The 23,869-nt window shown below is 40.2% G+C and overlaps 1 protein-coding gene across 1 annotated transcript in view; it reads right to left on the bottom strand.

The window, feature by feature from the left end:
• The window catches only part of VGLL3 (vestigial like family member 3), a 50,202-nt gene extending 34,643 nt beyond the window's left edge, over positions 1–15,559 (bottom strand). Inside the window, exons 1-2 of the mRNA XM_004607023.2 lie at positions 15,089–15,559; positions 1,576–1,861 (exon numbers count right to left, since the gene is read on the bottom strand). Of these exons, the coding sequence (XP_004607080.2) occupies positions 1,576–1,861; positions 15,089–15,214 (412 nt within the window). The 5' untranslated portion in view covers positions 15,215–15,559. The remainder of the gene's footprint in view (positions 1–1,575; positions 1,862–15,088) is intronic.
• Positions 15,560–23,869: the final 8,310 nt, after the last annotated feature.

Here is a 23,869-nt window from a genome sequence, read left to right as displayed (position 1 = left end):
CTGACCCTGAAAGAGCCTCCAATCGTTGTGAAAGATGAGTAAGGATAGGCTGCTAAAATCTCAGGGCTGGGAGGAATAGACACGTTACTGGTGCCCGCTCAAGTAAATTGACGAACAATGGGATGACAGTAATACAGTGACACAGTAAAATCTAACTTTAAACTTCTCATTATTATATGATAAGTTATCCCTTATATCATATAATTTTGAAGTTTCATTCCCATATAAGTGATTACTAGGTTACATAAGAAAAAGATAAATGAGTTAAGGATTACATTTATTACTTTTCCACAATAGGTGAAATAAAATTTGTTATTGGTTTATCAAACTGTACCACCAATTCACTGACAATTTTATATTTTCATCGTCTACAACTGTTTAAAAATATTCCCCATGTGCTATCAAACAGAACACTAGTTGACTGCATAAGCATCATTTACTTCCAAGGAACTGTTAGATTTTCTTATATAGTTTATAATATTTACTAATCAGATAGCAGTAAGTTTCCCAATTTACCTGTCTAAAAGTTTTGGTCACAAGAGATTTTCTTTCTATAATATATTTAAAGTCACTGCTTATTCCAATTTTGGAGAGGAAAGGAGGAAGGAAGGGAGGAAGTGCATCACATACAAGCCTGTATCTGCATCACTTAGATGGTTACATAAAACACAGATGAATCTCCCTAGAGTTTGTGATTCAGAAGGTATAATATTTGGCCTGAGATTTAGGTCTGAGAGTGCATTTATGACCAGTTTCCAATTGATACATACAAGTTTCTGGAAATCAAAAATTGGGAACCATTTCTGTGGCTATAATTGGATCAGATGCAAGGAATTGTATGTAACACATTTCTCTAAAACTATTATTGGAATGATGATTTATTTTTCCTGTAACCTAATAATAATCCCAATTAGAGGTTGCCCAATAATGTTCTGAGTCAGAAATCAGATTCGAACAGACCTCCATGACCTTTTAGAAAGGGAAATAAGGAAGATGATGCCCAGTATAGTGCTTAATTTTACGAAGAGAAAAATAAATACGCTCTGCAGGTAGAGTCAATCAGGTCAGGACTGTACACTGTAATGAGCTAATAGCACAACACCACCGAACAGAAAAAGCCATCAAGAGAACACACGAAGGTTTCAAAGTCTGCGTTTTTGGTTTAGGCTCAGATCTGTGCTATGTCACCACGTAGCACCTAGAGGAATGAGCAAGAGCTAATTTTTCAAAGCTGATCCCGGCACGCCTATGATTTAGAGATCCAAATTGGGCCATCGGGGCTTCAGGAATGGTGCTTCACAGCTCGATCCTGCCACTAAAAACTCAGGCCAGTTGTATCACTCCTTTCCATGAGGAATTTAAAGGGTGTGACTGCATCCTTTCCAACCCTGCATTCCACATGTGACAAAACCGATCCAGCTGTTTGTCTGAAAGAAATTCCTCGCTGTCCTTAAAAATTAAAAAGCAAGTGGATATCCGTCCTCCAGGGGCACGTCTCCAGCTGGAACCTGGTACAAGCACAGGCTGTTGCGAAACAGACAGTGCCCTGGAGAGCATCTGCTTTTGAATTCTTACCTCGCCATAGTGGGGTTAGCCCCATCTTGCTTTTTGAAATGGCAGATTCTGCATGGAAGGTGCTGGCTTGGCCCAAAGCTCTTGAGAAGTGTTCATCCACTACTGACCCAATGTCTCCCTGGAAATAAGTGAAAAGGACACAGCGAGAGTTAAGGTACTCCATCTCGGCAGGCTGGTCTTTCTCCTCCTCCTCCTCCTCCTCATCCTCCTCCTCCTCCTCCTCTTGTTTGCTGGGAAGGTTGACTTCCAGAGAGTCCTGCATCTTGCTGTATCCCGCTAACTTTTTCTGGGATGGAATAAACAAAACACAGTATCAAACACAGTTTGTAAAACAGCATTCACTCATTAACTTTCATTTAAAAAAAATAAATATTAACATACGTTTGCAAACTGATTCTGCTTCATCTGCTTTACTATATCATTCCCCTCCCCAAACCAAGCTTTATCTTTTTCCACCCTAAGAACGTTTGTTATTTCAAATTTAGCCAGACAAAAAGAAAAAGTCCATTATCAGATGGTGTATTTTCAGCATATGCAAGATAAGCTTACTGCATTAACAGTTAAGATATAATCAAAAAATGACAATGAAATATTTTTAAGAGACAAATATTTCCAACTTTTCTTCCCACTTTCTGTTTTAAAGTTCTTAATGTACAACAACATTATAGTTTCAGGAGGGAGGAATGGGGAGGAGAGGCCCAACCATCCGGGAGGGATAGAAAAGAAAAGAGCTTTTCATAAATGAAATAAACTAAAATAAAAAAGGAATGTAGCATCTTACAAAAGGATCTGGCAGATGTGCCAAACTCATTTCTCAAAAATCAAACTAAAATGACAAAATAAGTCTGTGTGAAGATCCATTTTGCATGGAACATATTTTTCCTATGTTCCACTTACCACCATTATCACAGTGGGGAAAAGATATTATTGTGGCTTATTGAAAGCAACATATAATCATAACAATGGCTCATATAGCTTTCAAATAAAAAAGAGAAAAATTTGATAATCTGAAAGTACTTTTAAAACATGATTATAGCTATAGTATGCTAACCAGGTATGCTTATAGTGTGGATTTATTATCTCATTTTATAATTCTATGACATGGTTCTTATTGCTATCCATATTTTAAAGGTGAACTCAACTTTGAGATATTAAGTAAATTATCAAAGGTTTCAAAGCACTTAAATGGTGGAGTCAGGATCTTTAATTATATACATGGATGTGAGGTATACATAAGTATATGCCTCTCTCTATATATATATGTATATAAAGAGGCAGGAAAAGAATATGTAACATAAAAAAATAATCCCAAGATGCTAAATGTTACAACATTTATACTTGTGTATTGTGAGATCACGGTAGTTATAATTTTTATTCTCAATATTTCCAAGTATTTTTCATCAAAAATCACTTTCATTAAGGACTAGCATTATTTTTATCTACTAGCATTATTATTAACAACTTCAATACCACTTATACATAAAAAGATAATGCTAAATGAAAAATTAGTTGTTCCAATGGTAAAATGAACTTTGTATCATTTGCATAGCAGAAAAACCTGACCACTAAACTATTTTTTATATTTCAGAATAAAATGTTGTGAATAAATGTGAACAGAAAAAGCAAATCATCTAGAATAGTCTGCAAGCACATATTTTTACAAATGTCATCAAAATACACAACTCAGACTCTTAAATTTCTAATGCAGCTGAGAGCTTCAAATCTCTAGTCCCAGATTATAAATACATCATTCAATAAACTGAACTCTTTGCCCTAGGGATCAATATGTTGCTCTTGGATGTTATATTGTGGAATACTCAGGCACGTTATAGGCAGCTGGCTATTATTAAAAAGCTGTTATTTAAAAACACAGATATTGCTTTTTATTTAAAAGGTGTATCAGTATAACTATCACTTGTTGAGAAAAACATCATTAATTATTATAAATGAATATACCTAACTGCTAAAGAAATATTTGTACTGACTAGCTACATTTCTAAAGTTTATTTTTCATGGATTTGCCCATATTTGTGTTTAACTTCAGTAGTAAAAAAAAAACAGCAGAAACAACTTTTGTACAAAATGAACTAAATTAACTAATAGACCTCCAAAGTCATTCCTGGCTTTAAAGTTCCATTAAAATCATATTAGTATTACAATGTACTAGTCAGATCACAATACTGCTTCTCCGTGTCGTTGTATTTATCAAAACTTATACCTTTTAGCATATATACACACACTGCTAATTAAGGAGCACCATTTTCATATAAGAAGAAAACAAAACATGTTCTCCAGAGTGATTTAGCTGTTGACAAGTGTTCACTATTATCTATAAAACTGATTTCTTTTTACTGTTAATACGCAGCTAAGAATCATACTGTGAGAGTCTGGCGTTGCATCTGATCATTTCATTTGCTTAATATTAGTGTGTATTCTTTAAATAAAAGAGTCCTGCTGTGTTAATTATCCAAAGGATGGTGAAGTTTTATTTTTCTCCAATTAGCATTTAATTCTTAGGCAAACTGAAATGAATTACTTATATATGTATAAAATATTTGAAAACTGCAAATCAAATATAACTGTATCAGATATTATTACGAAAAATAATTATGTCTTATATGTTAATTTACAGCATTTGAATTTAAGCTATATATTTTAAATGTAGTTTGGATTCTACAAAATTTGTAATGCTACATAACTCCATTATCATTTTCTATAATTTATTATAGAAATTATGTAAGTCATCTAAGTATTACGTACACCTTGTATAAAATGGTCATTTAAAAAAAAACTCCCATAAATTCAAAATACATTTTACTTGTATATTTTCTGAACACCAATTATCTGAGCCAGGGATATAGCTCAGTAGTAAAACACTTGCCTTGCAACTTTGAATTCCTGAGTTTGAGCTCCAGCTCCAAATAAATACATCAAATGGCCATTCTGTCTGTATATACTAAGATCCCATTCACAGTCTATAATATTTTATTTCATGTGTACGATATATCAACATAATCATATCTAATGTAAATATGTGTATACACGGCCTTTTGATATTTAAATAACAATAATTCTATTAAAAATATCCAAAATATCCAGTGAAACCTTTATTTAAATACATTTTTGAAATAATTATAATTTTTTCACTCTCCCAGTTCTTTCAGAAATTTTTTTCTAATAATTGAATATATAACCATTGGTTGGTATTTAAAAAAATGAAATTTAAAATGAGAGTGTGATGAGCCTATTAACAGGCAGATCACAAGGCATAGCTAGCATTCCTTTTTACACTTTTATTCATATAATGTGGGATCACTTTTCACAAAGTATGGTAAACCAATTTAAATATTTACATGTGCAACGCACACACATACAGCTTCGTCAACATCACTGGTTAAAATAAGGATTCTAAAGTATCTGGAAGGTCTGGTAGCTACTAAATTCTAAATGGCAAGCACTGAATTTGCATACATTTAAAAATATTAAGTGTGAGCATGAAGAAAACAGAAATATGGAATTTAACCAGCAATTTATGCATCTGCTGACATTCACACTCTATTAAATATTCCCCACATGCTTTCTGTTATGTATGTTTTGGAAACTAAAGCAATTCTTTGCCTTTTCCTAGGAGCCACACCCAGCTGTGCTGGGGGGCAGGCGAGGGATGCGATGCCAAAAACGGAGCCCAAGGTCACGTGCATGCTAGGCCTGCGCTTTCCCATTGGACCCACACCCCCAGTCTGATGCTTTGCTTTTAAAAAAACTAAACATACTATTTATGCAGTGAGCTTACTTTGAGGGCAGGGAGAGGGCCTCCCGAGCAACTCTTAGGGGACTCTTGGACAGTTCAAGTTTGATTTGACTGGGATGTGTGTGTTACACAATTCAGTGCTATTTCCAGGACAGCTGGGGCCACTGGGCAGGGCCACACCAGGTAGGGCTCAGGGGACCATGGAAAGACAGAGATGGAATCTGGGGCCATCTCCCCAGGCTTGCTATCTCCCCAGCCCCTTTGGATTTTCTCACATTCTTTGGTTACTATATTGGAATGAAACCTCCTTGGTATAAGTTTCTTTCTCAAGAATAGTACAGAAAATTCACTTTTTTTTTCTTTTTGGGTGACACCTGGAGATCCTCAGGGGTTACTCCTGGCTCTGCACTCAGGAATTACCCCTGGTAGTGCTCAGGGGACCATATGGGATGCTAGGAATCGAACCCGGGTCGGCTGCGTGCAAGGCAAACGCCCTACCTGCCGTGCTATGGCTCCAGCCCCGAGAATAGTCCAGAAAATTCAAAGCATTGTGCATAATTTTCAAATCCTCAACAAGATTTTTTGCGAACCCAAGTTAAAAGACATGGTAATTCATATCTTCTCAAAATGCACACTTTGTAAAGTTATTTAAATCTTTCAGACATAGTCATGTTTTTCTTATGGACAAACTAAAGGATTGCTAATGAAAATAAAGAACCTTGGTGGAGGGGTGTGGAAAGTTAGCGCAGAAGTTAAGGAGTTTGCCTTGCACGTGGTTGAACACGGTTAGATCCTGGCATCATGTAGGGTTCCAGCACCATCAGAGTCAGCCCTAGGCCAAGAGCCAGGGGTCAGTTCATAGAACTGGTGGATATGGCGGCCCAACCTTCTCTCAAATAAAGTATAAAAATCAAAATGAGAAAACCAGCTTGGGAAGACAATGAAACAGGTTGGACTACATACTTTCCATATGGGATCTGTACTTGCATGGCCCCTTGAATATCACCAGGAATGATTTCCAAGGACACATTTGGGAGGAGCCCTGAACATCAATGGATGTAACAAAAAAAAATGAAAGAAAGAGGAAGGAGAACAGGAGGAGGACGAGGAGGGAGGGAAGGAGGGAGAGATGAAGGGCAGGATGAAGGGAAGGAGGGAGGGAGAGAGGGAAGGAGGGAGGGAGGGAGAGAGGCAGGGGGGAGGGAGGGAGGGAGGGGGCGAAGGAAGCACAACATCAAAAAGGATTCAAAGACTATAAGATGGCAAGTTTAACATGATGTTAATTAGTCATTGCCCATCACATAATTACAATTTTTAACCTCATAAAATGACACTTGTGTTATGCTCAACTGTGAGCTAGTTAATAGTTAAAGTTAGAGGTAGGTCACAGAAAGCAGTGTGAAGGAGTCAGCTACGCAACACTAGCCATGCCCAAGCCTCACAGTTGTACCATTAGGCACAACAGAGGGGAACTTGCAGGGATATTCAGGAGAAAGGATGTGTCTGATGAGAGAGAGACTTCCACGTCAGGAGCCAAATACCACTAATTCTCCAAAGGCTTCAGCCTACAAAATGCCAAATGATTACTGAGTATATGTGGAAACCTTTCTTTCCTAAGGAAACAAAAGTATTTTATTGAATCATTAGATATTTGGAAACGACTTTGTATTTTTTCAATTTCTATTGGCTATCTTCTCAAAATGCAATAAATCTCTTATGTCTCAAACAGTCTTATTTGGAGGAAGAGAAACCAGAGAACTGGAGTGTGAGTTGGATATGAAAGTTAAGTCAGAGGACTTCAATAAACTTGATCTCCTTTAACTGTTACATTCAAATATTTTGTTAGAGTGACTATTCCCAATTTGCATGCTCCAAAGTGGATTTACTTGGCTAGAGATCATCTAACTAGCAAATGGCAGAGAAGGAATTAAAACACATTTCTGTTCATTTACAAAAGTATATGCCAAGGAAGTAGACCAAGGAAGATAAGTTTCTTACAATATTTAATTGCATAAACACACAGAAGTCCACATTAGCATGACATCACATTTAAATAAGGCTAGCCTAAAGTTATTACTTTAACTTTAGATTACTATAAATCATGGTTATTCAAAGCATAAAAATTAGATATGTATATTATAGCAAAGCTCCAACTATTAAATACGGCCGTGTCATGTATACATGACACAGAACTTCTGTTGTTTTGCTTTGGAAACACCCAGCTGGGCTCAGGCCTTACTCCTGGCTGTGCTCAGTGATCACTCCTGGAGGAAACTCAGAAGACTTCCTGGGGTGTGAGGTGTCGAACCTCCCTCAGCTGCACAATAAACAAGTGCCCCAGCCAAAACTGAATTTCTATTTTTCTGGAAATCCTATTTGGGAAAAAGAAGTAGAGCTTCTATTCAGTCACACCTCATGATTTTGTGTTTGCTTTCGTTATTGTTGTTGTTCGGTTTTATTTTGTCCCCCATCCAACCACACTCAGGGCTTCCTCCTGGCTCTGTGCTAGAGATGTCTTCCTGTGGTGTTCAGGGCACCGTATGTGGTGGGGCATAAATCAGGGTCAGCCAATTGCAAGGCCTTCACCTTTGTCCTATCTTTCTAATGTCACTTTATTATTTTTTTATAGGAGGGAGATACAAAAAAAATATGACTGAACATGATTGATTACTTAACAGTACTTTGGACCACATTTTTTCCCCTAAAAGATTCTGGTCATTGTCAAAAAGCAAACAGATTCCCTCAAAGGATAAAACTTCTCCAGTTTTGAGGATGTTAAAAAACAAAAAAGAAGTGCCACAGGCTTAGAGAGGATTTCAAAATTTGCATTCCCAAAATGTTTTAAGTTATGATCACATCATCAGGGTATGTGTTCTCTTTCAAACTAACTACTTTGAATGAAACAACAGTTTCCAATGTATAAATTTCTGATGTTTGCATAATCTAGTTACTAAACTTAGGGTGTGAATTTTTTTAAATGTATCTGTTATTCATCAAGATGTCAATCAATTCCCAGTTTTTGTCACTCATTGTGCTAAGACTTGGAGCCACAAATTTGAAAGTCATTTTATAATTTTATCTTTCCCAAAAATAAAACTGCTAGTAGTTAAATAAAACTATAGGGGCCATAATAGTAAATAAGGTAGCAAATAAAAAGTCTCATGATTTTTTCCTATGACTTATTATTCATAAAGTTAATTATGTCTCCTAAGAAGCTAATACTCAATTTTTTTCAAATAAGAAAATCAAGATATTTCCTTCTTAAAATTATTAACTGCTAATTATACTTATATTTTTCTTTAATTATTGTTTTCTTATTTCTAAGGAAGCTCAGATGAGAAGGGAATTTTGTTTTTATTTTTGTTTTGTTTTTTGGCTTTTTGTTTCAAACTGGGTGATGCCCAGTGGTTATTCCTAGCTCATGCACTCAGGAATTACTCCTGGTGGTATTTAGGAGACCACATGGTATGCTGGGAATTGAACCTGGGTTGGCCGCATGCAAGGCAAATGCCCTACCTGCTGTGCTGTCGCTTCAGCTCCCGAGAAAGGAATTTTGTAAAAAGACAATTTGAATAAAAATATTTGATAAAAACTAATCATGAGTCTGGGTCAGTCACTGAATGCTCTGGTCCTCAGCTTGTCTCTTGAAAATTAGGAATTGTGACTTCATTATCTCTAAGTTTTTTCCAACTCTATATCCTAACAAGCAACATACTGAAGCTCTACACAAATTCACACTTAATTTTGTTTCTTTCTTTGGCCGCCTGCTCTGAACTTGCAGGACAGTTGCCAACAATATCCCTGCAGCCTATTGAAGACTAATTCATTTCTAGACATGGGTCATCTAACCCAATTCCTAGTAATTAATTACTCTGGGTACTTCCTTTATTTATCTTCAGAGTAACAACAAAGCAAGCATCCTTCAAGTCCTCCCACTAAATCCCACAAGGACAAGTGTTTGGCACAACAAAACAATATTGTTTTAAAAGGAAAGGACACCTGTTTATTTTCCGGTTATTCATTCTTTCCCTTCTCCCTTTTCTAAAGGAAACAAGTGAGAAATTCTTCAGTTGCCCCAGCTCAGACCTCTCTTGTCAATTACTGGCAAAAATATAGTATCCACTGAAACATCTCTAAATATATTTAAGACTTGCTTCTAGCAGCAGATGTTTGGGTGTAATGGTTCAAGGCACTCCTAAGGTCTTCCTAAATGAATAGTTAAAGCAGGAAGCCAGCTGCCTAAAGAAGTGTTTTTTGAAAGATTAAGACAGTTTTGTCCAAAATTGTTTCCTTAATTTCTTTTGCCAGATACTGAAATGCATATATTAGAGACCCTTCGCTGCTAGGATAGTGTCTTTGTGTAGATGATAGTTGAACTTACTATTAATGAATATATTCATTTTGAAAAAATAAAAGTAATGCTGACTAGAAACAGCTGATGGGAGTGGGACCCAATTTAAATAACGAGGTATCTGAATGACCGTCTCCTAACTCTTAAGATTTCTTCAGGATCTTCCCTAAGTATCAAGGAGCTGTTTTTAAATTAGCCTTTCAGAGAAAGATATAAGACAGGAATAAGTGTACTTTAATGGAGTCAGCACAGTATCTCCTCAGTAGTAGCACAAAGACTACTACCGACTACTACTGAGAGGGTGGGAAGGCTTTTCTGAGCATCCTAACTGCCCTTGGTCTGAGTCTTATTCCTGACATACACAACTTCATGAGATGTGAGATTCAGTAAGTCTTATATGGAATAGACTTTCCTTGTTTTGATGAAAAGTATCGTTAATTTAAATGTCCAAAGAGTGTTTACCTTGTGTTGACATTGGATGTCCCGCTGAACATAGCCTCACTACTTGGGATTTTAAACCTTTAAAGCCTGTCATTATCTTTATTATTAACAATCTCTATGTCGGTTGAGCGCCAGAAAGAATCGTTTGGTTTCATTATTTCTCAGATTTAATTTTTCCTCTAGCTTTGCGTTTTCTGGCTGAAGCATTATTGGAAGCCTGAAACTGTGGATCACTTGAATATTCATGCTGTAAAATGATCAGGACTGCTCTATCTCAAAGAAGTCCTGTATGGAATCTTGTAAATCCATCCAAATGCTTGTTTATGGTTGTAAGAAAATTAGTTCCTGTGCTGTAAGTAAGCTGACTGGGTATTGAAGCTCTTTAGGGTATGACCATTTTCTTTCTTCTTAATGAATCTAAACTCATGTTGGCAGAGCAATAAAGTATGATGCACTTAAATCTGACTGTTAATACCACTTCCTACACATTCCTTTAAAATCAAATAAATGTTCATCTGCTAAGTGGAGAGCTACCCTCATCAATGAAGGATGCAACATGGATAGCAAAAGTCATTAGCATAATACATATGCTTGCAAAAGGACTTTGGAATGCCTAAACTAAAAAAGTACACTACCAAGGTCTTGGAAAGAATTTTGAATTCCAAGGCCAAAGAATCTACTGCATATTAATCTTCTTTATCAAAAAGTTGATTTGGAGTACTAAAGACAAAAATAAGCTTATTGTGCAATACACAAAATACTCTTGGGAGACTGCAGGGCATTGTGGAAAGATGTTGCCCTAAAAATGTTGCCTTAAAAATCAAGGGAGCCTTAAAGTTGATACCAGTTTGCTTGGAAACATTTGGCCAGGAAGAGCAGCCTATGAACACTCACTTCCCCACTTGTAAAATGAGAGATTCAAGTGTGTAATTCTAAGACTTTTTTTTTCCCCAGCAAAGTAAATCTCACAAGATTTTATGGCCTAATCTGAGTGGCAGAATCAAGAGAAGAAATTTTGGGAAAAAAATACCCAAGTTACAAACTTATAACTGGAGTTCTATCTCCCAAGGATACTCAGTTTTCTGAACTAAAAGCATCTCTGCATATCCATTCAATTGTCACCTTCAAAGAGAATAGAGTACACAATCTCTAATTTTAACAAAAACTCAAAGTGGGACTGTTTGAAAGTCCTAATGTACAACTAGATAATTGGTGATAGCTTGTCTTTGTGTTTATGATCTCCTCTATAAATCACACAAATTTGAAAGCTTTACTTGGAGAACCTTCCGGATGATAAGTTCAAGAGTATTGGGGGAGAGCACATTTGCACAATCACAGACTGCCTGAATCTAAGATGAAAAGTCCAGTGGTCTGAAGGGGAATCTGTGGAGACTGTTTCCTTCCATTTTTTCTGACTCCTATTTGCAGACCCTCACTATAAGAACACAAATTCATTCCTTTATGCTCATGCTCTGTCGTGTCATCTGTCTGCAGAGCATTTGATGAGAGATGAAATCAAGTATCCGCCAGAGAGGAGGTTAAGAGTTGATATATTCAGGCTATGACAGGTATTGGAATCAGGAATCTTAGCATTCCTCTGTAAATCAAGTCTTGAAAGCAAACTAAAACTACACACCTACACATTGCCAGGCTAAAGATATATTACACATAGTAATGTAAATACATACTATATTATATACTATATATATTTGGGATGGGGAGTTGTTTTGTTTTGGGGGCCACACTTAGTGACGCTCAGGGCTTACTCTTGTCTCTACACTCGGGGATCACTCCTAACAGGCTGGTAAGTCGTATGGGGTGTTGGGGATTGAACACAGGTTGGTTGCATGCAAAGCAAGTGTCCTACCCACTCTAGTGTCACTCCAGGCCACTCTTGACACATATTTACAGATGACTTTGAGATGTTAACTCACCATTCTCTAAGTAACACATCTCAGGATAACCTAAGGTTATATTCAGTAATTATGTTTTTTCAGAGGCCAACCTATTACCCACTAGAATGTATGAGACATCCTCTAAGAAACTAAGCTTTCCATTTCAAATGCAGATTTGTGCTTTAAGAAGAACTGCACATGTCCAGAGTTACATTATTTCAAAAATAGTCTCCATCATCTTCAAGATCCTGGTTCAGACGGAAAACATGACTATGCTTAAAAATCTATCATATGGGGCCAGAATGATGGTACGGCAAGCAGGGCACTTGCAGACTGGGATTCAATCCCTGTCACCACATATGGTCCCCTAAGTCCACCAGAAATTATGCCTGAGTGGAGAGCCAGGATCCAGGAATAAACCCTGAGCACACCTGAGTGTGGCAAAAAAAAACTATCATAATGAACCATTTTGATATAATCATTTATAATAACTTTGGGCCTACTCAAATTGGAGGTGGAAATCGGTTCAAGGACATACTACTCCAAGTGAAAATGGAAGTTACATAAAACTTAAACTTCTCTTTTTCTAATAGTTTATAACCATTAACTTCCAAACTTTTGAACTCTTAACACGTTTGCTGCTGCTTTTCTTCATGCCCCTCCCTCCTCACCTCAACAAATCAATTTTTGAAAAGCTGTAGGAATTCTGATCTTTATTTTTGTCTCCCAGACAAGATGCTATTAGGGGTCACTTCCCATGTACGGAGAAAACAATCTTCATGGATAATAATGATAAAACCTTATGGAATGCAAAAACAACCAAAATATGTATTCTCGTATGACTGTATTAGGGCCAGCCAAGTCAATATTAGTCCCACTTCACCCACGCACCACATAGTCTAAAAATGCTGTCAGCCTGATAAGAATTTCCTGATCTACTATTTTTTTTCCAAAAGAAAATGTAGGTCATCAAAATAAAGTCTTGACAGAAAAGAACAGTAGTTATACCATCCAGTATCTTGTTCATTTGTTAGCCAGTTAGTTTCTTTACTTTAAAATAAAATCATCTCAAACAAGGCATTTTTCTTTCAAAGCAACACAAAAATCCCTAAGCACATTCTCAGACAAACCCTTAACGTCAATTCAGCAATTCAGTTAAATATCTAATTTAAGGGATATCTACAGAAGTAGAGCAGAAGTTGCTAATTATCTGTTCCATTCATCCAGGAAGACAATTCAAGTAAAAAAAAAAAAACACACATGGTGATGGTCTTAGCAATAGAAATAATTTCAGGAACTGAATCCTGGAGAAACTATTAAAAAGTATTGGAGTTACTTCGTAATGAAAAACTTATTTATATGATTAGGAATTCGTCATTTTTCTGCTATAGAATTTTATTTTCTAGCTTAAAGGAATAGCCCAATTCTAGTTTCCACGTTTACATGAAATTATTTTCACACTTTCAGAAAATTATTAGAAACTTCCACAAATTCATTGACTTTTAAGGGGGGGATATATTTATGAATGTTTTGTAAAGTTTGAGTCTGTTGCTCTTCCACATTCCAACTGATAATTGGAGGCCTCTCTAGTGTCTGAGATGGAGGAAAGGAGAGAGGAAAGAAGGGAGTGTTCATAAAAGATAAAATTGATATCCAGTCCCTTTGCCTTACTTGCCTGACTTGCACCTAAGTGGCTCCCTCCGTGATTTATATCTTTTATATTTAAAGTCAGGGGGGAAAGAAACAGTATAAAAATGTTTTAATTTGCTACTCGTGACCACAAATCATAAAATGCTTTCCCATTCTTCCAAAAGGAAACTTTCTCTGAAATACTTAAACTTACTACCGTTTTCTAAGCGATAAAAGTTCTTCTGTTCTGGTGAATATTAGACCATCTCACGGATAAATCATCTGGGGCATCTGGGGTTTTTGTCTCCCGAGAATCAGCTGAATTTCAGAGTCTCTACAATTTAAATAAGTCATTTCTTTCCTCAACGCAGCACTATAAATCCAGCCAAGAAACAGAAATAGGGAAAATACAGACATTGAAAGTCTCAATGAATTAAAAAGCCAAGCTCTTAAAACCATAAAGCTTAAGAGGTTCCGAAAACACAAACACAAATAAATAACTTCTGTGCATGGGTGTTTTCTAAAACAGAACTCCCTGATGTTTGTCTGCCTTCCAGCATACCGACTATCCGACTTTCAGCCTCACCTAACCAAACCATTCCAAACTCCAGTTTGCAGATCCTACATGGGAACAGCCCAAGGCTCGATGCTCACATGCGTGTTCTATGTGTGGCTAAGTCTAACCCCAGTGGGTACCCAGAGAAGTGGGCACCTAGCTCCTAAAACCCAAATTCCCTAATACCTAGGTTCTAAAACCTTCCATCAGGTCCCCCAGGCTCAGTCCCCGTGGATCCCGCACACCCTCAAGTGGCTTACCCGGCACGGTGAAGACGTGCCTCCTGCTTTGCAGGGGGGTGTAGGGGACTGCACGCAGATCCCACAAACTAAATTCGAAACCGTTCGTGTGGAATCAAAAATAAAACGAAGGTGTTCCGTGGGGACCCATCCTCATCCTAAAGGTCCCAGTCCGGGGCAGTCCCTCCAAGGAGCCTTCCCAGTCCTTTCCTCCACGGGACCCACACTGGAGGGTTTCACTCTCCCGGTTCCAGAAAAGCCATCGCGCGGTGCGCCAGGGCCAGTTGGCCTCCCCCCCACCACCACCACCCCACCCCACCTCACACACACCCGAGTTCGGAGCCGGAGTATCCTCAACCCGGAGCCCCGGTCAGCACCCGCAGCCTTCACCGTCCGGCTAAGTCTACTCACAGAGTCCTCCAGGGCTGCGCTGGGTCCCGGCGGGACCGCCTCTGAGCCCAGGTGACAGCCGCGCGCCGAGTCCCCCGACCCCCTCCCTCCCTGCCAGGTGCGGCCGCGCGCTCGGCTCCCCGGCGCTCCCGCAAGTCCCCGAGCATCCTCCCCCGCGCGCCGCGGCAGGACACCCCGCGCCGATACTCCCCGGGTGCCCGTCGCCCCCGCGCCCGGCCGCCTGCCCGGTCGGTGACTCACCTGCTGGCCAGGTTGGGGCGCCGGGTGGTAGCAGGCAGTGGGGCAGGTGGCCGCGGCCACGGGGTTGGGCAGATACTGGGGCGCTCCATACGGCTGCGGGTGATACATCACCTCCGCACAACTCATGGCAACCGGGCCCGCGGCGGCCCCGGAGCTCGCGCCCCCCGCGCCGCCGCCGTCGCCGCCGCCTCGGGGGCTGCTCCAGCTGCTGCCGCTGCCGCTGCTGCTGCGGCGAAGGCGGGTCCTCGGCTGCCTGGGGCTCGGCGCGGGGCGCGGGCTGCACAGGGATTGGCAATCAGCGGGGGCCCACGCGCGGGCACCTTCATCTTCAGCCCCTCCGGGTGTCCCCTGGGCCGCGCTTACGGAGCCACTCCGGGACTCAGCGTCCCGCCGCGCGGCCACCGCATGACAGTCCCGGGCTCCGGGGGCAGCGCAGCCCCGGCAGCCGGAGTCGGGCAGCTGCTTTGCATAGACACAATGCTCGCCCCGGGCTCGTCCTATCGCGCCAGCTCCGGGCCAGGGGCCGGGGGGCGGGGGCAGAGGGAGGGGGCCCGCAGGGGACCAGGGGGAGCGTCGCGCCCCCGCCAGGCCCGGGCTGCAGCGCTCCGCAAAGTTTGCTCCAACTGGGTCCCTTAGGCAGGCGGGTCGCCCGGTAGGGGGACCCCGGGCAGGGCCGGCTGCGGATTGGAGCAAAGTTGGAAGCCCTCTCCGCCTCCCAGCGGCGGGTGGGTGGTGGGAGGGGAATGGTATGCGGGAGCCTCCGCGCCCTGCCAGCTGCCGGGGTTCCAAGCCGGCCCCAGAACCCGGCAGGCGGGGGTGAGGGTTGCAAAGCTCCCAAGATTTGCCTGGGAGCTTCGAGACCCGGGGGGTGCAACCGCAGGAATCACCCCGTGTCCCGAGAGATGCCTTGGAGCCGAAGCAAGAGAAACTGCAGTTCGCGGCGAATAGTCGCTAGAACCCTGAGTGAGAGTTAACTTGCGTGCAAGTGCGCACACGCCAAGAATGCAACTGTTTTCTCCAGGCGGCGATCTCCAAGTTAAGTTTGCACCTTCGTGCTACGACATTCTTGGGCCGTGTCAGGCTTTTCTGGCTTTTCCAATGCAGTTTCCAAAGAGCAGGAGACAATAGCAATCGGATATATCCATTCCGCGACTATTTCAAAGTTTTATCTCCTTGCAGGTGCCTTCTTCTAAAACAGAAGTAAAATCGGCACGAAGAGTATGATCGCTAATGGAATCCAGTAGAGCTAAAAAAAATTATACTTGAAAAAAATATTTTTTATGAATGAGCAAGGTCTCAGACCTTGAACTTAGTGTTCTTCCCTTCTACTTAGGAACCCTCCTTCGTGACAAGAACAGCCCCCTGTATTCTCACAGACACTGTTCTTCGAGAGAAAGTTCATCTGGGTGTCAAATACACTGATGCCATGTATTGAATTGTGTTTCTGCACAATCCTTCTGTTGAAATTCTAACCTCCTGTGTGACAATGTATTTGGAGACAGGGCAGTGAGGAAGTAATTAAGATGAAATGACTTGAATGACCTCATTAGGGCGGTATCCTCCCTAGGTATCCTTATAAAAAGAGAAAGACACTTCAGGAATCTGTGTGCTGGCACCAAGAGAAGGCCATGGGAGGCTCCTCTGAGTATGCCATCATCTGCAAGCCAGGAAGAGAGGCCTCACCAAAAACTAACACCAAGGGCAACTTGATCTTGGACTTTAGCTTCCCAACGAGAACATTTGTTTCTGGTTTTAAGCAGCCCACTCCTTGGCATTTTGTTAAAGCAGTCCTATCACAAGAATGCAGACGTATTATGTATTATGTATTATATGTATAGTATAGGTACTATATAACTACAGTTTTAATAGATAAGAAGAGACAGACAGACAGAGATTATTTTGATTTTGTTTGGGGGAGCCATACACAGCTGTGCTCAAGACTTACTCCTGGCCTGTGCTCAGGGATCACTCCTGGCAGTGATAGGGGACCATTATAGGGTACAGGGAATTGAACCTTGATGGGCTGTGAGTAAGGCAAAGGCACGTGCCTTACCCACTTGTACTATCCTGTACTATCATTTCCACCCATACTACCAAAATTTCTGCACCAGTGCTTTGCACTGCTTTCACTTGCTATTTGTTATTAAAGGAATGAAACTTCAAAAGCAAACACTTAGTACCAGATTTTAAATACTTCCAATATTCATGAGCCCTGTTCTAACCATCTTAATGATCCATTAATGGATTTGAAAACTGCTTATTGCTTTTTCCCCATGACCATGGGATGATTGAAAGCAGGGCCAGTGACTTTTATGTCTGCATTTCAGTAATAGATTGGACAAAGTCTAAACAAGACCAGGAAAAGCTCTCCGGGTGCTTACAAACTTGCAATGCTTTAAGCTCTGACAGAGATTCAAGCTTGAAATCAATAAATATGATCACCTGGACCAGGATTTCAAATTCTCTTTCAGGTTTTATACTAGATGTTATATTGAGGGGCTGGAGCGATAGAACAGCGGGTAGAGATTTTGCCTTGCACGCAGCCGACCCGGTTTTAATTCCTCCATCCCTCTGGGAGGGCCCAGCAAGCTACCGAGAGTGTCCCACCTGCAAGCTAGCAAGTATCCCGCTAGCAGAGCCTGGCAAGCTAGCCATGGTATATCCTATATGCCAAAAACAGTAACAACTCTCACAATGGCGACATTACTGGTGCCCGCTCGAACAAATTGATAAGTAATGGGATGACAGTGATACAGTGACACAGTTATATTGAGAAGGTCCTTATGGGGTGAGAATATTTAGGATTTTAGAATGTATGGTGACTCAATGAACCCACAAGGTTTGTGGGAGAAGCCTTTTCCAACCACAAACCCCTGCGTTAAGCACTTAAACTTTTCACATTATCTTCAAATAGCTGAATACATTTGTAGTTTATTACTTTGTACAATTTTGAGTTCAATAGATGGTCATTTAAAAAATTTTTTATAGATCACCTTGGGATTAACTTTTACAAAGTTATACTTGATTGTCTTTCAGTCATACAATGTTCCAGCACCCGTCCCTTCACCAATATACACTTCTGACCATCAACATCCTAGTTTCCTTCCTCCGTCCCCACAGCCTGCCCCTATGACAGACACTTTTCTTCTCTCTCCCCTCTCCACTCTCTCTCCTCTCTCCTCTCTCTGCCTCTCTATCACTTTCTCAATCTCTGTCTTCCTTTTAGGCATTGTTGTTTAAATATTATTACGGTGTCATGCATATAACCTTGCCTCCTTTTGGCACTCAGTTCTTGTCCAGAGAGATCATTTACAACTGTCATTGTCACAAGGCTCTCTTCTTTTCCTAACTGCACTTCCACCCACCCTAGATCATTCTTAACTAGACTATTTTAAAGAGTATTTATGTGATACAGAGCTAACATTTTTAAGGTACTGATAGAAAATAGAGGACATGTAGCTCTAGCTCTAACACACCTGTTCCCCCTTATCTGCATCTTCTTGTGCCCTACAAATCCCCTAGAGTGCTGGTAATTTTTATTGTCCAACCAAAAAGTATTTGTTGGATATGAATAAATTTTGCACTCATAAGGTCTGAAGGAATTTATCTAAGTCTCTCTGTAATTCTAAATCTTTAATTTATTTCATCATAACTATACTGCACTGATTGACGATGAAATAAAAATAAAGTCTGCCCAAAATTGGAATCTAGAAGAATAGAGTTGAGGGTGAAAATAATATGTCCAAGACTGGAGTTTTCATTTGATTATGAATAAAAAGTAGGTTACTTACTCTAAGGGGAGTTAAGTTTGAACACTTGGTAGCATAACAGAAGTACTAATTTTCCCCAAGTAGATATCTAGGGTGTTTTTAATTTTAAAAGCAAATTTAAGTTCATGTGTGCTCAAAAACTGACTTCATAAATAAACAAACATGTATACCTAGTAAAATCTCTCAGGCAACTAAAGGAAAGCTAAAATCCAAAGCCCCAGGCCTCTTGACTCTTGTTTCAGTGATCTATCATCACATGATAAGGGCATGTAGTGTGTAAATATTTACCACACACACATGCATGTGTATGAATACACATATATGCCTATTTTACATAAGTATAATTATAGGTACACACAAGTATACATATGTATGAAACAAATATACATGCATGAAAAAGGTTTTTAATTGGATCATTCTTTTGTCTTCTTGAAGTTGCTGAAAAAGGGTGGAGGGGAAATGAATAATAATTGTTTTTAAGTGACTCACTGGGACCAGAGAATGCCACCTGACCACTGTACATATTGTCACATCTATTACCCAAGGTTTCATAATTATTTGGAACAAACTAGCACTGAGATCAGACCTGAGCATTTGTACTTCTGAGCTAAAGTTCCTCAAATCTTCTCCTTTTTTTTTTCCTCTTTCACTTCAGACTTCTCCATTTCTCATTTGGTTTAGTCCTGCTGTGGAATCACATCTTATCCATCTAGTGTTTATCCTCCTACTCTTTTCATTCCAACCACTGCAACCTCAATATTCCCAACTCTTCTGAGTCAGGGCTTTATAATTGCACTTTAACCCCGCCTATTTAATTTCCAAGAACAATACAGATTTTGCTGGTTGGAATTTAGTGAGATGAATTTCCCAAACCAGTTGAGGATGGGTTACTTGAAGAGGTAAATTGAAGTGGAATTTCTTAAAACTTTTAGGTAAAATAAGAAAAATTAGGGACATTATTTTCTTTTAGTAATGAGCCTGGTATTTTCTTTAGGTTGGCATCCCTTTGTAAGACAGTGTGTGGAATTTATAGTGCACATAATTCACGTATATATCTCTCTTACTCTCTTTATATATATATTATATGTACACAAAGTATTTTATATAATTTTGCATAAAATATTACATAACTTATAGATGCATATCATTGTATCACTGTCATCCCATTGTTCGTCAATTTATTTGAGCGGGCACCAGTAACGTCTCTATTACACTCAGCCCTGAGATTTTAGCAGTCTCTCCTTACTCATTTTTCCTAACGATTGGAGGCTCTTTCAGGGTCAGGGGAATGAGACCTATCGTTACATTTTTTGGCATATTGAATACGCCACAGGTAGCTTGCCAGGCTCTGCTGTGCGGATGGGATACTCTTGATAGCTTACCAGGCTCTCTGAGAGGTATGCGTATATCTTTTACTGAATTTGGGGATATGAATACACCATGGAAAGCTTGCAAGGCTCTCCCATGAAGGCAACTCTTTTTTTTTTTATTCTTTTTTTGAATCACCATGTGGAAAGTTACAAAGCTTTCAGGTTTAAGTCTCAGTTATACAATGTTCAAACACCCATCCCTTTACCAGTGCACATATTCCACCACCAAGAATCACAGTATACCTCCCCCCTACACCCCCACCTTCCCAGCCCCCCACCCCACCTGTGTAACTGATAAATTTCACTTTACTTTCACTTTACTTTGATTACATTCAATATTTCTATAAAAAACTCACTATTATTGTTTGGAGTTTCCACCCCCCAAAGTCGGACCTGCCAAAAAGGAAGCATTTGATAATTTGTTTTCCATTGCTGAGAATGAAAAAATATGATGTCGAGTGGCCACACTAGCAGCTTCACGGTTTTGGATTTCTGTATTTTAGTATTTGAGTAACTAAGTCCAGAGGGATTTCTGCCAGAAATTGCATCATTGCAAGCTGTACCTCTCTGCTACTTTATATTCCACATATGAGTGCAATCTTTCTATATCTGTCTCTTTCTTTCTGACTCATTTCACTCAACGTGATACTTTCCATGTTGATCCACTTATATGCAAATTTCATGACATCATGTTTTCTGACAGTTGCATAGCATTCCATTGTGTAGATGTACCAGAGTTTCTTTAACCAGTCATCTGTTTTGGGGCACTCTGGTTTTTTCCAGATTGTGGCTATTGTAAACAGTGCTGCAATGAACATAGAAATGCAGATGTCATTTCTACTATACCTTTTGAAGGCAATAAACTCTTGGTAGCTTCTCAGATTCTCCAGGAGGGAGAACAAAGCTATTACATGTCGCAAAGCGGCCACGCACCTCCGGGATCTTGGTTTTATAGTCTCTGGATGTTTGCCATTGGTGGGATTACATGGTGCCAGGGGAAGTTTGTGGGTATGGCTGCCAGGATATTGGAAAATGAGGCGTCTGGCTGGAGAAGGCCCAGTGCCAATCTAAGCAGGCTTGGAGATCTCAGCCTTGGGTCCCTCACACCTGAGTTCCTCTGCCGGTCCCTTCATGCATGAGGCTCATCCAAGTGTGTGGAGAGTGGCCTTGAACATGGCTGTGGCTAGGTTCCGGAGGTCTTTAATATATAATATTTATGTATACACACATATAAACCCATCTCCAAAACCACCAAACATTTGGTTCTTGATCAATTCACTGGCCTAATCTGAGTGTGTGGGTGTTGGAGTTTGCTCTAGACACCATAGCTTTGAGAAAGTGAGTATGGATCAACTATACTAGTAATCCTAGGTCTTTAATTCTTAAGCATAGTGGTTTTAGGCAGAATAATGCCTAGACTCTCTGCGTTGTTCTCTTCTGGGAGCTTGCTTTTAAGTCTCTAGATGTTGGCCTTTGATGGGATTACACAGCGCCGGAGGCAGTCCCTGGGTGTGACTGCCTAGCTACTGGAAAATGGGATATCTGGGCAGAAGAGGCCCAGTCCCAATCCGAGCAGACTTGGAGGTCTCAACCCCGGGTCCCACACACCTGGGTTCCTCTGCCGGTACCTTCATGCGTGAGGTTCATCTGTATGTGTGGAGAGGGGCCTTGAGCATAGCTGTGGCTAGGCTCCAGAGGTCTTAGGTCATGGGAGTTCTGCTCACAGTGGGGAGGGAAGCTGGAGTCCATCCCCTTTGAGGGGTCCCAGGGAAGACAGCCAGGCACATGCATGGGTGAGAGACTCTGGGAGAAACTGGCAAGCTACCAAGAGTTTCTTACCCACATGGAAGAGCCTCGGAAACTCCCCATGGTGTATTCATATGCCAAAACCAGTAACAATGAGGGTCTCATTCCCCTGACCCTGAAAGAGCCTCCAATACGGCATCGATGGGAAGGATGAGTAAAGAGAGGCTTCTAAAATTTCAGGGCTTGGATGGATGGAGAAGTTACTGAGACCACTCGAGAAATTCAATGATCAACGGGATGATGATGATGAATGCCTAGACAAGGGCATTAGAAAATATGTTTTCTTTTAATCTGGAAATCATTAGTATAGTTATCTTGTGTAGCAAAAACTGAAGATAAAATTAAGCAGCTAATGAGTAGAATCCAAGATCTATGTGACCCAGATAAAATCATAAGGGTCTTTTGAAGAGGGATCATGAAGCAGAAAGGTCAGTGCCACACTGATGTGAACTACAGAAGACTTTGCAGGTCATTGTTAATTAAAGATAAGGACAATACCCAAAGAATATGGGCAGCATCTAGAATCCAAGCAAAATAGGAAATCCAGGATTTCTATAAGGATTTCAGACCTGCCTATAAAGTTTTCAAACTTCTGAGCCTAACAATTGTAAGATAATAGATTGACATAGCTTAAGTCACTGGATTTGTAGTAATTTATAATAGCAGGAACATAAATTAGTTTATAGAGACAAGTGATGCTAAAAAGGAGGAATTGGGTGACAATATCTCTCTTTCCCCTAAAGATCCCTAAAATTAGAAGCAAAATAGGAAAGACAGCAAGGATTATACTTGTGTTCTGTGGTCAAAAAGGAACCAAGGGTATTGGCTGGATCTAACAGTGCTACCAATAATACCAATAGAATATATCTAAAAATAGAATGATAATAAAACTGCAAAGTAATATAACTGCTTATTTCAATTATCCTTCAGGATCACCTGCCTTAAATGGGTCCTCTTCTTACTGCTTTATTGTTTCTACAGAAATCTTACTCAAGTACTCTTGTGTTTATTGCTTCCTCTCTTAACCCCTTCAACTCACTTTTTCTATTTTCTATCTCTTAACCCTCTCTCAGTCCACTGTTCTAATCCACTATTCTAATAACATTTCTGCCTCATCACTGTTACTGTCACTGTATCATCCCGTTGCTCATCAATTTGCTCCAGTGGACACCAGTAACGTCTCCATTGTAAGACTCATTGTTACTGTTTTTGGCATATTGAATATGCCACAGGTAGCTTGCCAGGCTCTGCCATGTGTGCGAGATACTCTCAGTAGCTTGTCGGGCTTCCCGAGAGAGGCAGAGGAGTCAAAACCGAGTCCGCTGCGTGCAAGGCGAATGCCCTACCCGCTGCACTATCGCTCCAGCCCATCATCCTCCAAAAATTTACTACAATCACCATGAATTATTTATAAATACAATTCCAGTCTCTTCAAAAATGTCTTATCATAGCACCTAAACCATGAGAGTATTAGTATTCCTTCACTGCAGTTCCTTGGGTTCCTCTCCATCCTTATAAACCACCTATTTCCTTTGATTACTACAATTCTTTGGTCACTGTAAAAGTCCATATTATAAGATTTTATATGTATGAGTGAGATATATACACACACATACACATGTGCCCACATTCACACGCATGCGCACATACACACACACACACACACACACACACACACACACACACACACACACCCCTTTTTGTCCACTCTTCCATTGTTGGGCACCCAGATTGTTTCCAAATCTTGGCTATTGTAAATAACACTGCAATGAATTTGCTGCAATGATTTACTACAATTTGAACCATTAGTATTATTGAATCTGTCATTTTAATCT

The sequence above is a fragment of the Sorex araneus genome, chromosome 2 (assembly GCF_027595985.1).
Source record: "Sorex araneus isolate mSorAra2 chromosome 2, mSorAra2.pri, whole genome shotgun sequence".
NCBI lineage: Eukaryota > Metazoa > Chordata > Mammalia > Eulipotyphla > Soricidae > Sorex > Sorex araneus.
This window is presented reverse-complemented; position numbering and strand designations above follow the sequence as displayed.